Source organism: Schistocerca piceifrons, chromosome 5, assembly GCF_021461385.2.
Source record: "Schistocerca piceifrons isolate TAMUIC-IGC-003096 chromosome 5, iqSchPice1.1, whole genome shotgun sequence".
Taxonomy (NCBI): Eukaryota; Metazoa; Arthropoda; class Insecta; order Orthoptera; family Acrididae; genus Schistocerca; species Schistocerca piceifrons.
Window position 1 is genome coordinate 542,010,992 of NC_060142.1, and position 17,402 is coordinate 542,028,393.

Below are 17,402 nucleotides of genomic sequence, written 5' to 3' on the forward strand. Positions count from 1 at the left end.
TTGATATCTTTCTGACTACGCAATCTAACCATAGTCAACAAAAGAAACAAAATCTGAACTAAATATCCTAACACTCAGGTTTCACTGACATAATCACACAAGAAATGGTCATTTGTTGAAACACACTTATTATATACTACAATGACTAACTACTCAAATGTCCTGTTATTTTTAAAAATAAACACTAACAACAAGCACACCACTAATGATCCGAGAACACTGCACTGAGGCTACTTTACTACCCACAGGACAACTACACTGTAGCTTTACCTTTTGGTGATCTATCTTGGGTGCAGCTGCCCCCTGGTATTGTGGTAGGTAATTAATTTTTCGATATAATGAGCTCTCTTCTTCAGCTTGCCTCTGGGTATATAGTGTTCTCATGCAAAAAATCATATACAGGTATTACCACACAATATTGGCTAGGCAATACATACAATACATGAAAAAAAAAAATTATTGGTTGTTCTCCAACGAAGTTCGACTACAATAATTCCCTAGTTATCTCATGGGTACTTTGTGGCCACTGCATATTCGAGCCCCATGTTGGGCGCCAATTTAATGAAATTTGCCAATTTAAATGGAATTTCATTAAAGAATAAAAGTAAATAATCAGTTACCTTTTTTAAATTTGTTGCTTTTAGTTAATCAATTTGCCTTCTGTCTGTACGAACGAACTTTGTTGTAGAACCTACCTCTTATTTACGTGTGGTAATAAAAAAAATGCATTTTCAAAAGAATTGAGTACATTTAAAATTACGTGAACTCATATTAACTGATTAAGAATATTTAGTTGAGAATTAAATCCTTTACATAATTCGGCCTTGGCACACATTTTCTAATTGCAGTGGTTTTTTTTCTTAAATATTTACTGAATTCTTTCCCGGCGTTAGCTATGGAACACAAGACTGTCTCTATTAGCAGAAAACGGTTAAATATTGCCAAGCCGACGTTTAATTATCACTGATAAAGCACACATCCCTATACTTTTAAGTTATTTGAAAGAACCGAAATTGTTAAATTTCAACATTAACTATCCGCCTATGAATGCACAAATGTGAACTAATTTAAAATCCATAAGTCTCAGGATCGCTGCAAAAGAAGAACATTTTCTTAATTCACTGCTTATTTTTATCTGTTCCCGATTTACGGGTTTGGTTAATTTTTCTTAGCGGAACAATTTTTTAAATGTGCCGCCGCTGCAAATCGTTCGGTCGCGGCACAGCCCAGCAACACCGCTAAAAATGCTGAAAATTCTTTAAAGAAATATTATAGATGACATGGGCAAGCTAATTTACATTAATAATACACACTTTTGATAAATTATGATGTATTTATACCACAACAATAATTCAACTTACATTAGTTTGTAATTTCAGCTCTAATGGTGGCTAAATCTAGCTACAGACAAAAGACGTCTACCCATTCATAAAATGCTTCGTCACAGCTTGCTCTCGCTTTCAGCTCTACAGGGAGACGACCAAAGAATACATAGTACATTGTGCTTTTATACTACTGCTGACTATTAACATTTCTTTGTAATCTCACAACATTATTTTCCTCTGGCTGAATTTCACATCTCTGTTATCGCAGATATTGACACATTTCGCAATTACATTATGAATATAGAAATATTACCATCCTAAATACAGAGAGAATATTACTACAAAAAGTATTACAATAATAACAAATTCAATAATATTTTTTTGCTAAATAATTACAGTATATACAATTTGCTCAGAGCTGCGTATATGGTACAATTAAATTTTAGTTTATTAATAGTGTGAGTTTGCCAGGGAACGTTACAAAGTCCACCTAAATATGGGATGGTTGCTGGACCTCAGATGTTCAGCACAAAATGTCAAATCGAAAACAACTTCAGCTGTCGATATTTCCAATTTTATTGTCCTGTTACTACCAGTTTAGGCATTACACTATGCCATCTTTAGGCCTTCTTACCAATGTGTAGGAAGAAGCTCACCTCTTGTACACTCTAAATAGGGGCCAGCATACAGTCAGTGGTATTCTGTAGACAATTTTTAACAATGCGACCCCTTGAATCATTACTTGCAGACTCTGCAATTGATGGTCAAAGGGTGTTGCATTGTTAAAAGTAGTCTTACCAGGCCTTGTAACAATGCTAACACAAACAACACTAATGTACTCTGGTGGCCATTCTACCTGTCACAGAGAATGGCAACTCATTTATTTATGTACCTTGCGATGGTGTGTATGTGCACAAAGTTACATTGACATCTGACCATGTCTTGTGGGTGCTTCACTTTTTTTTCTGTCACTCAGTGTGTATAAAAAGGATAAACAGTTTAAGGTGATTATTGGGTTACTGGGACTTAGACAAGATAGTAAAATTTTCAAAGCTTTTGGGTGATGTCCTCCTTCAGAGATAACTGATACAAAATATGCAAACACACACCCCTGTGCAAATACTTTGATCTGGCTGACAACATTGTACCAACACTGCAGAATGTAGTTGGAATGAGGAGGGAATTGATGTGGGGGAAGAGGTTCAAGGAGTGGTCTAAGAATTTGAATGAGCATTGCAGGTTATGCTAGACTTCAGGGATGAGAACACAGTGGCAGAGCTTGTAAGTGGAAGAGTCAGGTGGACAGCAGAAACCCTCACTCAGGTGATCACTGAGGATTGTCATAACTCTGCCCAAAAATGCAAAATCCATAAATCGAACCATCCAGGCTGCCCCATTGTACCTGAGTAGTGTGCTCTTATGGAAAGGGTCCTTGCTCTTCTTGGCCAACACGTATAAGCCATTGCCGGCAGCCTGGTCCATCCTATCCAAGCAACAAATCATTCTTCACTGTCAGTCAACATCACCGTACCATTACCACCTGGATCTCTTCTTGGCATCTCCGTATATATGAGGCGTGCTTTTTTTAAGTAAGAACCATTTTGAAATAACAATAGAAAAAAACTGACTTTTCACAACAATTTTGTTTTTATATGAAAGTCTGAGCTTTAATCCACTTTTATACAAAATTACATTTGCTGTTTATAGCAAGTTTTTATCATGCTTTGATATAGGTGGTAGTAATAATACCAGTAATGATTGAATGTGATTTGTGAAAATTAACTGTAGTGAGCAGAGGGGAGGCCCAATGCACTTTTCAAATTGTTGATGTGTAAACATTATTGAAAGTTAAACAACAGTTTCATTATAAAAAAAGGAAGAAAAAAGGAAAATAAATTAACAGTTTCTTTACTGCTAGTAAGCCACATTTATTTTATTTTATTAAATGACAGAATCTCCAAATATCTTTAGTTTCGTCGTATCTTTATCAAATTGAACTTTTTCCACATTAAATTGCTCATTGTTTTGATGTTTTTGCAATTTATTGAACTGTATGTCCCTGTTGCATTCCCTCAAACATCCATTGCCTTATTAACCTGCCCCATCCAAATTTTTCCTTCTTGTCTGTTTTATTTTCTGCCCCTTTTCACCCTTCTTCCTGTCATTTTCATGAAGGGTCCATTTGTTCTCCCCCCCCCCCCCCCTCCCCCATCCTCTCGTCCCATTTTTGCATGCTGTACTTCCCATTTCCATACCTAACACTTCTGTTGTGCATCTGTGCCGTATTATCTTTCCTTACAATAATAATTACCACATCCAAACAGAACTGAAGCACCTTGCAGTGCAAGCGGTCTGTTCATATGACCCATACCTTCACCCAACTCCACATTTTCGCATGACTTGTATCAAACGTCAATTTTTGTCATGTGCTAGTATTCCTATGATGAAACAATAATTAATTTTTGGTCTTTCTTAATATGCTTAAGAAAGAAGTTGTTCAGTTGGAGAGATTGAATAACCTGATACATGATCAGTGTGCTGCATTTGCAGCAAAATTTTTATGTATACATTAAATAGTTCCTTTTTAGCAGTTTTTGTCTTGTACCTGTTTATAACAAAAATACCTTTTGTAATTACGCTGTTTTATTAATGTGTAAATCTCTTACATTTTAGACCTCTGAAGAAACATTTGTGAATGACATTAAGCATCTCCTGCTACCATTCCTGGAACGTTGTGAGAAGCAATCAGAAGGGATAAAGATGAAGTTGTTAGGAGAATATCTTGTTGATGTTAGCTCAGACAATCTTAAGTTACCTTACAAGTTATTTGAGTATTTGTTAATGGAACCAAATAGTGTGATAACAGCTGACACAGAGGAAATAATAAATCTTGGTTTCACATGCATATATGCTTCTCCAGATCCTGATCAGTTGGATATTGCAGAGGGTATCACTACACTCATTTCCAAACAACCCCTGGGGTAAGTCTGTGTACAAATGAACAGAGTCAGCACGAGTTATTTTATTACCAGTAATTATCGCTATAGGAGAGTAAGCTGACAAAATAGTGTTTACTTGCATGCCATTATTATAATCTACCTTTATTTTAATCACCAGTATAAAAACAATCACCTTAAAATAGGATTACAAGTATCCTTTCAGAAAACTGAGATCATGAAACCCCTGTGTGTAAAGTCACAATAAACAGTCAAAAAATTAAGATAGTTCTACAGTTTAACATATTGTAGATATCAACAAGCATAACTTAAGTGTTAAAGAAACACGGGTAAATACAACCAACAAAATGAATAAACTAAATTTATAAACTGGTCAATGTATAATAAGAAATGCTTGTCAGTAAACACTAAGACCCAGCATTAGAAAATAACTCTCTCTGAAGCCACATATGCTTTGAAAATGTTGTTCCAACTAAAATGTTTAAGAAGAGCTGATTAGCTTCTCCAAACTGAAAGAAGAGTCATCAGAACTTAGATGAATAAAAAAATAGTTGGGGAAACCTTCCCAGTGAATGATCATGAGATTGACCCATTCGCCAGAACAATGAAAAAGAAAAGATCTCTCATTTTTTCAAATCTTGCAACTGCAAGGAAATGGGATTTAAAAACTTACAATGAGAAATTTTAGAAAGAAGACAGGAGGACAGTGGACTCGAGAAATTCAGCGTGACTCCAGATAGCAGATGCCGGGAACAAAATTAAAATTAATGCTCTACTTAAGAAACAGTTATTAGTCATGCCAGATAGATATTTAAATACATTGCACATTATAATAATCCATGAATCCAACTGGATAGCCACGTGTGTTAAAGAGCCGTATCCAGGACAAGGTGGTGTGTATCAGATTTGCCTTGTGGATTAATGACAAGGGTTGGTGTGCCACCCAGCCATGTTGTGGTTTTTAGGTGGTTTCCCACATTCCACTGAACCAGTACAGGACTAGTACCTAAGTCCCACCTCAGTTACATGATCTGCAAACATTTAGAAAACTTTCTCTCATGGGCACATGAGTAACACTACACACACACACACACACACACACACACACACACACACACAGTCCACCTGCAGGTCCGGGAGTTAGAATAGGCCCAAGGTATTCCTGCCTGTCATAAGAGATAACTAAAAGGAGTCTTCCACATTTCGGCCTAATCAGTTATGGTCCCCTTTCTTGGGTTTGACCTACACATCTTTCTAAATTATCCGAAGTGTGGCCTTTTGGGGAAGGATGCCTTATGTGGTGTGCCATGTATCCATGTATCCAATGTGCAATTAGACCTTCAGCACCTCATATTGTCCCAGGTCTGCAACTCCACCTGCAATCCATTTATCTGAACAAGGACACCTTACAGGGTGCATTGTCTGTGCCTCCATGACAATATTGGATTTCTTGGCACCCAAAATCCAGCACAGTACACAGTCCATTGTGGTGGTGCCTTCATGACCCATTTGGTGGTAGCCCCTTGATAACACTGGGATCGCTTTGCAGATGCCTGAGCTGCAAACTCTCCACGTGTGCTAAAGGCTAGATGCCAGTATTCTTGGGGCATCGGGACTCCCGGCAATGGCAATCACACCAGGTGGCTTGCTGTGGCTGTGTGGCACCTGTGGGGAGAACCACTGATTGGTGTGGGTGGTACAGGGCAGATGACCCGCCTTGAAGTGGACAAGTCATCTTTTGGTGGGGACCGAATGGCCCCAGCAGTCTCCAAAAAAGGAAAAGTCAAATTAATTGTTGAGAAATATGGCCCCAAATCGATCCCCTCCCTAGCCACACCATTGGAGGAATGTAGAACTATGGAAAAGAGAGAGCCTTATTTGCCAAAGTATTTAGTCTGCAGGAGAATGGATGGGGACTCCTTTGTGGCTCTAAAGCCTCAATTTTTTGTCGAATACCTGGAGGACAAGTTTGGGGAAGTGGCTGCACTGTCAAAAATGAGAAATGGGTCAGTCCTCATTCAGACGCCCAGTTCCGGGTGTTGCTGACCTGTGACCAGCTGTGTCATATTCCTGTTTCTGTCACCCCCCACAAAAGCCTCAATATGGCCCACATGATTATTTTCCATTTTGACCTTCTCTTGCAATCTGACGATGAGCTTGGCGCCAATTTTGAACAGCGGGGGGTGTCCACATCATCCGGCACATCTATAGGGGACACAAAGACAGTAGGGCTGCTACTGTTGGATTCATCTTGGCCTTTGAGGGTGATTCATTCTCCAAAAATGTCAAGGTGGTGATGGTATACCACTGTGACATAAAGCCATACATCCCTCCCCCTATGCGGTGCTTCAAGTGCTGGAAATTCAGGCACATGTCTTCCTGCTGCCATTCCGGCACCCAGTGTCGAGATTGTGGATGTCTGCTGCATCCCAATACTCCATGTGTGCCTCGTACTACTTGTGTCAACTGTGGAGAGCACACCACTCCTCCTGCTCACCAGACTACACAGTACCCGAAAAGGAGTGGAAAATTATGGAGTAAAAGACCTTGGACTGGCTAATTTACCAAGAGACTAGAAGTAATTTTGAATGGTTGCATCCCATTTGGTTGACATCTACATGTGCTGCAGCTACATCAAGATCACCCCCACGTGTGACAGTAGTTCCGACACCTCTGCCTTGTACAGTGGGCCCCCAGGCCACCCAGATACATCCATCTCCTTGGTGGTTGCATAGTGTTGTTTCTCTTTGGAAGTGCCAAGTTGAATTTTATATTTTCTGCAGGTTAATTTATGTGTCCATATTTGGTTGACAAAGGAAGGTAGGTGTAGGATTATAATGGAAGATAGAGTTGGTTTTCATTTTTCTTATATACATTATACAAATCATTTTGGTTTTCTTCCGCAATGGAAAGAGTAGATAAGTAATAAACGAAACTGATCAGAGTAACACAGTTATGCCTTTATTTGTAAACCTCTGAACAGTGATGGAAATAAGCTTCTCATGATTCCCCATGAACAAGACAAAAGAATCATGCAGAAGGTGCAACATAAGTGATACACAGGACAACTGACATAAGTGGTACAAAGAAAAAGAACCGTGAGAGTGAGTTACTGCTGCTCCATGTGTATATAGGCATGAGTTGCCGGTAGAAGGTAACGGCAGAGATCATGCCATGTGCACACTTCCTACAAGTGGCCTCTAGTGGCTGGCCTGTGCTGGTACAGTTGGAGGTTTATTTAAGTACACTCACATGGAAAGGCTACACTCAGCACACTCATACACACTAGTAGCAGGATAGAGCTATGTACACACTATATTCTACATGTATACAGAGTATGTTCAGTTACATGTATACAGAGTATGTTCAGTGCACACGTGCTAGTATAAAGAAGTTCATGTGATTAAGGTTGAATTGCAGGTAAGCTGTTTTTGTTCTGCAGATCAGTAGGGAAAAAGAGACATTGTACTTGTAATTCAACCTGAATTATGGATTTGTTCTATTAAGAAGTAATGGAAGAATTCATAAAAATAGTTCAAATGTGGTGGTTACATATCTAATTTTTTATATTACAAGTAAAATGTCCAGTTACGTACATCCACCTGCCAAACATTGGTAGAAACACTTCTTTAAGTCCTGATGTAGTTTCTGGAAAGATGATAGTGAAATTTTTTGAATGCCCAGATCACTGTGAGGGCAGGGCACTCTTTCGCAGTCTGATAATATATGACTCACAAATGCTAAAGTGCAAATTGCAGCCATACGTCTATATTCTGCACTTGGAATAGACAAGCATTGATGCCTACTGAGGAAGCATCAGTCACAATACAAAATTCAGTTGACATGTCTGGGTGGTAAAGCATATTACAGGTCATTAAAGCTTATTTGATTTTATCATGGGATGTTTAGCAATCTGACCAGTACCAAGTAACTTTTCCTTAACAAATTCAGTATAGGTTCACAATTTAATATCTGGTTAGGCACAAATCATCTTAAACTGTGCCTAACTCGATAAAGGCATTCAATTGCCTCTTCATTCAAAGGGTTGCAAAGTTCTTTAGTTCTTCATTATATTCATTTTGTCATCATCCAGAAGAATTCCATGGGGGGTGATTGTATGTCCTAAGAACTTGATAACCATGTGCCCAAATTTTGACTTTTGCAGGTTGGCAGTTGTGCCAGCCTCTAGGAATTTACGTAACACTATTTTAATAAGATCAGTGCGGTCTTTCCATGTCTGTGTTGCTATCAGTAGGTAATCTACAAACATGGTTACCCTATCAAGTATGTCAGGGCCAAAAATGGAGTCTGGTGTGGCAACGAATACACCCAAATGTCATTTAGGCTGAAAGGCAATGCCTTAAACTGGTAAATTCTACATGTGTAGATAAAGACAGTGTACTGTTTGACTCCTGGATAAAGGTTTTTGCCAATAGGAGCAGCACAGATCTATACTGGTCAGGTACTTGACTCCATAAAATTTTGGTATTTGTTCCTTGATGTTCTCAAGTCGGGCCCAAATGTGTACAGTATTTTATTAACTCCTCTGGCATCAACTACTACTTGAATACTTCCTCCACGCTTTACTGCAGCTATAGCTGGAGTCATGAACAATGATGGTTGAGTTAAGACTTGTTCTGCACACCTACGTCAGGCATTCTCTGACAGCCAGTGAGCATTCAGTAGTGTACCAAACACTCTGTTCTGAATGCTGTAGCTAATGTGAGCAATAAACATGATTGTAGCAAATGCTTTAGTGAATTCTTATTCCATTTGTAGTGAATTGTCATCGCTGGTTGTGGAGGTAAGTGATGCATACGCATAAGCATGGGAGAGATGTAATTTGCAGGATGTACACTTTCTTCAAGCAGAATGTGTGCATGTGCTTGTACCGCAACTGTCGCTTGGAAAAATCAACAACGCAATCCTCATCCATGCCTTGACATGCGCGAACCGCCATCGTTCGTATATCAGACTATAGTACTGAGCTGCAGTATGGACTCATAGAGGGTTCAGTTATATTCCACTCCAACAATATTAGTGTTTCCCTAGTGGCAGTAGGTCCTGTAGCACAGAGAACAGAGTAGGCCATATTGGAGAAACTTTCATGAGGGATGACACTGAGGTGACACTAATACTGCAATTTTACACTAGAGCTCTCTCTTTAAAGACTTGTGAATACCTTAGCAAAATACTTGTTAAGTCAGAGCACTAATATTGAATAAATATGCAGACGCCTGTATTTTATTAACTACTTGTTGCTTAATACAGGTAATAGCACTTATCTCAGGTTTCTGTTTGTGCAGTTAATCTCGCTGCTTATTAGCTTTATTTTCTGGCCTTGACAATATTTACTGTCACCAACATGTAATTTCAACTATTGTCCATTCACCTTAACACCATTCCCAGACGAAATGTCAGTACTGGTATTCTTTTCCCGGAGAAACTCCATACTTAAAATACAGTCCGCAAACAAAGAATTATTTACCACAAGTGTGCTTGAAATTGCAACATTCTGTAGCCTAACAAGTATGTGGTCCTGCCATTTTGCATTGTGAGACCTGGTACCAATCACTCCCAGTATCTTGCATTTGCTGATAGGCAAGGTTGGTACATCCATACCCTCATATTCTTTTAAACAAGACAGTGAAGATTACATTGACTGCAACACATTTGTCAAGTATTAGTGTTGTCACTATATTGCCTACTTTGAAATATAGACACATCTTGATTGCACAGTTCTTTGTTAAGCATTATGTTTCGAAATTTCATCATCAGACTGAAGTTGTGGAGTAAAGTGTACAAGAAAATTAATGATAGCAAATATGTGCTTAATAACGCAAGTATGCATCTTAATAGTTGATATACAGAAATTTCAGTTAGTATTATATTTACGTTTAAATCAAAATTTAGTAAAAAGCTCATGAAAATGAGCACGTTGACTGAACATAATACAGAACTCACCTCATATAGTTATATTTGACAGTGCTGTTGTGTATTCAAAGAGAACTAGTGCCAGATTGACTGTGGCAATTGAGCTATCAGTGAAGTAAACAAAGGCTGGTGCTAGCATTAACCATAGAATTTAAGTCAAAGAGTAAGTTTACCAACAACTAAACATTGCAGTTAACTACATGTCAGAACATAGTGAACAACTTGACAAATACACATTTGTGCTACTTTTATGGAGAAGGTATATTGACAGCATGAAATGTGCGGCATTAGGTATCATCATCAGCATTGTTAGTCAGTAATCGAAACAGAAGACACATTTGCAACCAATAAATGGTATGGTTCAATACAAACAGAAAACAGATGTAGATCAGAACTAAAATATAAGTTATGAAAGAATAAGTTTACAACCATCAACGAAGAAAATGTTATGTGTCAGCAAATGTAGTCATATTACCATAGACTAACAGGAAAGAGATCACATACAATATAACAATTTAGATAAGCCTAGATGAGTGGCAACAGTTTAAATAAAATAGAAGCTAATATTACAGTTTCTCTCTCTCTCTCTCTTCCTTATTTCATATTAAAGAGCATTAAGGTATATCATCAGAAAGTATAACAATCTAGCTTGAAGTAGATGCATGATACTCAAAAAAACATCTTAGCATCTTGTGGTTGAGGATGTAGAGTTAGGGCCATCAATTGACAAAAACTGATGCCTAGACAACTGTAATGCTGAGATAGTGGTCATATTATTTTGGAATTAATGGATGCTGTTTGTACATGTAGTTATACAGAATGTAATGTGAAAGTGTATAACAGTATGGATATGGAGAACTATGTTTAACAAAATAAGCATGTTGAAATGGTAATGAAACCCAAACATTTTACTTTGATAAGGTTAATCACAATGTAATGTACATCTAATATAATTATATTCAATATAAGAAATTAAATTTACTACACCCATAATGCTGAACCCATGGTGAGGAAATACGTCCGTATTCTGATAAAACTGTAAAGTGAGTCAAATGAATAACACAAAGTACTAAAGTTGGCAAAATGCAAAGTACCAATGCACTACACAGCACCTTTAATTAAAGGTGTGAGGCAGGTACATTATGGTAGCAGCCTGCGAGAACAGTGGCTCCATCTGTTGGAGTGGAGTGAATCTATATAGAAAGGCTGGCAGTGTAGCCACGTCAGATTGGCCCATGAAAAACAGTGGCACCATCTAAGAGGGTGGAAGATAATAGTGTGAATTCGGCTATAATGGTTGCACCATATACAGCTCATGAATTCTATATGATTATGGCTATTGTAGCAATCTTAGATCAGTTGGGTCAAATCTGAGATACATTTTGTATAGTGTCTTCAAACAAATCTAAGAACCAGTTCCTATTGAAAAAATTCTGGTCATTAAATAACTAATGCAACTGACAGATTGTATGTGCATGTATTTCAAATTCTTCCAAAATATCTAACAGATGACTATGAGGGACAGCGTGTGAAACCTCAGCTCCTTCAGCTGTTGGCAGCAAGTCATGCTAGTTTTAAAATGCTATCCCAGAGCACTGGCATTAAAGGGATATGAGTGCTCTCTGCATCTAGTAATGAAATCTTTCCCCGTCTTACCAATATAGAAATTATTGCAATCACCACATTGTTTTTTATATACACATGGTTTAATAAAATATTTCTCTGATTCAGTCCTACAGCATGTGTAAGTTACCTCTCATTTTAAATGAAGCAGTGACATTAGCTTTATGCACTGACATTAGCTTTGTTCAAAACTGTTGCTGGCTTGTCACAGTGTGAATCACTGTATGTTAGACTAGCAAAACAACTTTATTTATCCTCTTTTTTGACTACTTTGAATTTCTTCTTCTAAATAGATTAAAACAGTTTACAAATAAAATGAGCGTTATACAATGTTTGCTACCCTGCTTGAGCAATTGTCTGGAATTCCTTACACCGTGCATCCAGATTTATATCTAGCCTCAAAATTCTGCAGTGAAAATACACCCATTTGTAGGTGTTTGGATGACATGAATCTTTCAGTTACTACATCAGTGCAAATGGTTTTTTTTAAATACTCTGAAAATAAGATTCTTGTCTTTCCTAGAAATAGAGAGATCTAAATAATTTAATGAATTGTTCACTTCCTCTTCAAAAGTGAATTTATATTATGGTGCAAGGAACTGAAATGGGCGCATAAGTTAGAAATGTCTTCATCACATCCTTCATACAATAATAATATGTGAACTACATAATGATCATATGATTTAACTTTTGCTACAAATTCTGAATGTAATTAAAAAAAGTGCATTCCAAATGATTGACAAAAATCTCTGCTAGGGTACCAGTAAGTGAACTACCCAGAGCTAAGCCATTTGGGTGAGAGTAGAATTTGTAATTGAAGGTAAAGACATTGAAAGACAAGAATAGTTATAGTAATTCAATTAATTCCACATCATCATGAGGGGAAAGCATGTTATGGGTCAGTAAATTCTTTGTAATTATATCAAGAGCTTCATGAAATGGTATACATGAGTACAGATTAACAATGTCCAGTGAAGTTAAATGGGTACCATCCTGCTACTTCAACGATTTTTGTTTTGTTCATTAATTAAGAGGAATATTTACACAAAATGTCTTTGGAAAAGTAGAAGCTTCTTTTAATGTTTTGTTTAAGTTTAAAATTAGTGCTGGAACAATTATTAACAGTTGACTTTAGAGGCCTGATTCCTAACATAATCTAACTGTAATAATTGTGAAAAGAAAGATACAATGGCACTAACGCTTTGAACAACTGGCACTAATAGTTTAATTGTGTACATTGTATTTACTGAGAGGCTCTTACTTTGTGTAATAGCAATATTTTCCATTAAAGTGCTTCTGCGTTAGACTGATTAATACTCATCTTAATACTTCCTGCTGTGGCATTTTTATGGACTGCTTTGAATTAAAACCATTCAGATAACTAATTCTACTGGAACTTGAGATTGTTACAGTTGATTATCCCATGTCACTTTCAAGGATTTTTTATTTTTTTATTTTAGAAATGGTTTCGGGTTGTTTGAACTTGTTCATTATATTGTTCAGGTTTACACAAAGCATTTAGTCTGTAATATCCAAACACATTTAAATACATGAGTGAAGTGGTATAATATTCTTCCAAGCATGTACAATACTTCATAAATGATTTTATAAATATTAAATGTCTTCATTTTAGGTCTCTTAATGATCTTTTTCCTAAGATTCGAGATAAATTGCACGAGTTGCAACGTCAGCTGACATCTGCTAAGATCCTCCGTAATAATGGAATTCCTAAAGCGGTATCCTACATACGAGATATTGCTAATAATGCTCCTGCTGTGAAGCAGTTGCTTAGCAGGTTGGCAAGATCACTTGCAAAGAGGTGAGTGAATAAGGAGCATAAATTGCTTTTTGGTGCAGCAGGATAGAGAGTATGCTTCCTCTTATAGTTTGATATTACCAGTTTGGAAAATTTGCTTGTATTTAGTCCTTACTTGCATTTAATTTACAAAACATGTTACCGAGGAACTGTGAAGCAAAATTTAAAATATAACAACTAATTCAACATGAGCAAGTGAATCATGCTCTTTCAGGCTGGTCGATGTTTGTGGTTGTGTAGATAATTATTCTTCTTACCAGAATAAAATCTTTTGAAACCTTCTTGATTTCCCTAGTTTGCTTTATCTGTGTCAAATTTGTGTGAGTTTTTAAATACTGTCCATACAATTCCCATACTTGACAAAACATTCAAGTAATAATATGATGTATTACATAAAGATGAGCTTTTAATTCTTGGTAATATAATCCATGAGAAGGTATATTTTAATGTGTACCGTAATATAATGGAAAATAAATAAAAAGTTTGTTTTCAATTTTTTTTTTTTTAAATGGCTCGTTCAGTTCTATAATTAATCTTTTCCATCAGGTGCTTTGTTCATGCCATATTTCCTCAGATGTTATCCTTCCATCTTATTATGGGCGTTCCTCTTTTTGTGATTCTGTCAGCTTTTCTGGGAAGTCATACAGACAGCCGTCTTTTTTCGTGACATAGTGTCATCATGCTCTGCTCAATGAAGCCCTCCCATCTTCATTACTTGGACAATGTTATGAAGTTTGTACAGTGTCTTAAAACTCATTTTTCCTAACCCTCTGTTCTAGGAAGTGGTCATCCTCAACATACCACGAGGTAAAATTTCCGATTCACGGTGCACTTGCACCAGATACCTTGGGATACCATCCCAACAGTACACATGCAGGACACCCCTCCTCCCTCCCCCCTCCTCCCTCCCCCTCCCCCTCCCCCCTCCCCCTCCCCTCCCTCCCCTCCCTCCCCCCTGCCCTTCCTCCCCCCTGCCCTCCCTCCCCCCTGCCCTCCCTCCCCCACTGCCCTCCCTCCCCCACTGCCCTCCCTCCCCCACTGCCCTCCCTCCCCCCCTGCCCTCCCTCCCCCCTGCCCGCCCCTCCCCCCTGCCCGCCCCTCCCCCCCTCCCCCCTGCCCGCCCCTCCCCCCTCCCCCCTGCCCGCCCCTCCCCCCCTCCCCCCTGCCCGCCCCTCCCCCCCTCCCCCCTGCCCGCCCCTCCCCCCCTGCCCGCCCCCTCCCCCCCTGCCCGCCCCCTCCCCCCCTGCCCGCCCCCTCCCCCCCTGCCCGCCCCCTACCCCCCTGCCCGCCCCCTACCCCCCTGCCCGCCCCCTACCCCCCTGCCCGCCCCCTACCCCCCTGCCCGCCCCCTGCCCCTCCTCCCCCTCTCCCTCCACTGCACCTCCCCTCCCCCATCCCTCATCTCCCCTCTCCCTCCACTGCACCTCCCCTCCCCCTCCACTGCACCAACCATCCCCCATCCCTCCTCTCTCCTCCCCCTCCACTGCACCTCCCCCATCCCTCCTCACCATCCCCCTCTCTGCTCCCTCCATCTCTCTGCTCCCTCTGCCTCCCTTTTCTCTTTCCCCCTCCCTCCTCTGCCACTGACCCTCCACCCTCGTTTGGCTGTGCATCTGTCTATTGATCACTCGCTCTATGGACACTCCTCCCCCTTGTTTAATTTTTGTTGCTCTCGCAGCAAGGTTTTATGGATGTATATCATTTTCATATTGTATTTTGTTTTTGACTTTGACATTAGACTTACAGTGAGATATCTGTTACAACTGTCTTAATGTTATCTGACTGCTCAATTGCAGTATAGACCAGTGGGTAAATACTGCAAGTGTTTGTATCCAGCTTATTAGCTTTTATGTTTTGTTTCACTTGCATTCCCTGTGTTTCAGAATCTCTTCACCTTCTAAGTCTCAGTGGGAGCAACTACTGAATGATATTTTGACACTGCAAGAAAAGGTGTTCAAGTGCATCCCCACAAAAGAATGTTATGAGGTTTGTGGATGTGTTTGCCTGTCACTTAATGAAAAAATCTATTTTCACCCTGTGTGTGAATTTTGTACAATCTTGTGTTTAGATATATGCTGAAACTCTGCTGTCATCAGGTGATAAAAAAAATATTGCAGAAGCATCCACTATTTTGGAGTGTCGGAAGTCAGCTGTGATTCCTAAAATGGTATCATTTGACCGCAGTGTTAAATTGGTTCTGCAGGTTGCAAGAGAATATTTTGACTCATCTGGAGATTTGCTTTGCCCAGCAATGGAACTCGCAAAGTAAGTATCAGTTGAACAGAATAATCTTTGTGTCTTATTTAGGTATTTCTATTTTTCATGTAACATTGTAAATAATAGTACATTGTAAATAATAGTAGTAGTTTCATGACTTTGACCTTGATGTGATTAAACTTAGGAGTATTTGCCTGTTTACAAAATATATTAAAATTCTTCAGTTCATGACAAAAGAGAAAGCAATAGGAAATGACTGCCTGTGTTTGTCCACTTAATGATTTATATGTTTTATTGATATGCATTGGCTAAAAATTGTTGAGAGATAATGTCTGGAGATCCTCATATGTTTGATAATGTAGACACATTTGATAGATATTTGGTGATAGTTATTTGGTGGTAGAAGAGTGGCAGATAACATTTTGATCTTCAACTTTTATGTGGATGGAATTTAATCTTAGGTTTTATTAGCCAGATCAGTTATGATGGTTGCTGCACACTAGTTCATATTTTGATTGCTATTTGTATGTGTATTCTTCATTTCAAGTGGTCAGTTTGTGTGTTTAGCATCCTTGAAAGATAAACACAATCACTTATATTTTCAACAATGTAGGAAAGGATTGCTACCTACCGTCAGTTTGTCTGTTTAGCATCCTTGAAAGATAAACACAATCACTTATATTTTCAACAATGTAGGAAAGGATTGCTACCTACCGTAATGATGACAAGTTAAGTTGCACCCAGGTACAATTAAAAGACACACATAAGCTTTCAGCCACTGCTTTTGTCAGAAAAAGAAAGAGAAACCCACACCATTCATTCATACAAGTAAGCACACCTCTCACACATATGACTGGCAACTCAGACAGCTCAGACCAGAACGCAACTGTCATATGGAATGGAATGGGTTGAGGAAGGGGAGGGGATAGCAGTGCACGGGTGGGAGAAGAGAGGAGTGCTGTTTGATGGAGAGTGCAGGAACTACACTGCCAACAGGCACAGCGTTGGGAGGTTGTGGGACAGGGAGGTGGGGACAACAGAGTTGAAAAGTGGGGAAAGGTGGGTGGGTGCATTGACAAGGGCGGGAGACAATAATGGGGCAGAGATGGTTTAATAGAGGGGATGGAAACTGTTGGATGGAGGATATGGAGACAGTAAGTATCCCTTGTATTGTGCTGCATGTTGCAATAGTCTGAAGTTATCCCTTCTTCTTCAAACAACTGTATCAAGTTTTAAAATGAGGAAATGAACAATGAACAGTTTTGTTTTATCAGTGTTGTATAATTTAATGTAATTATTTCTGTTCAGAAATTAATTATACAGGGTGTTACAAAAAGGTATGGCCAAACTTTCAGGAAACATTTCTCACACACAAAGAAAGAAAATATGTTATGTGGACATGTGTCCAGAAACGCTTACTTTCCATGTTAGAGCTCATTTTATTACTTCTCTTCAAATCACATTAATCATGGAATGGAAACACACAGCAACAGAACGTACCAGCGTGACTTCAAACACTTTGTTACAGGA

General features: G+C 38.8%; 1 protein-coding gene across 2 annotated transcripts in view; it reads left to right on the forward strand.

The window, feature by feature from the left end:
• The window catches only part of LOC124798260 (NBAS subunit of NRZ tethering complex-like), a 424,226-nt gene that overhangs the window by 118,543 nt on the left and 288,281 nt on the right, over positions 1–17,402 (forward strand). For both annotated transcript variants that reach the window (XM_047261580.1, XM_047261581.1), the window contains exons 19-22: positions 3,999–4,306; positions 13,473–13,658; positions 15,539–15,641; positions 15,724–15,920. In XM_047261580.1, coding sequence (XP_047117536.1) covers positions 3,999–4,306; positions 13,473–13,658; positions 15,539–15,641; positions 15,724–15,920 — 794 coding nt within the window. The remainder of the gene's footprint in view (positions 1–3,998; positions 4,307–13,472; positions 13,659–15,538; positions 15,642–15,723; positions 15,921–17,402) is intronic.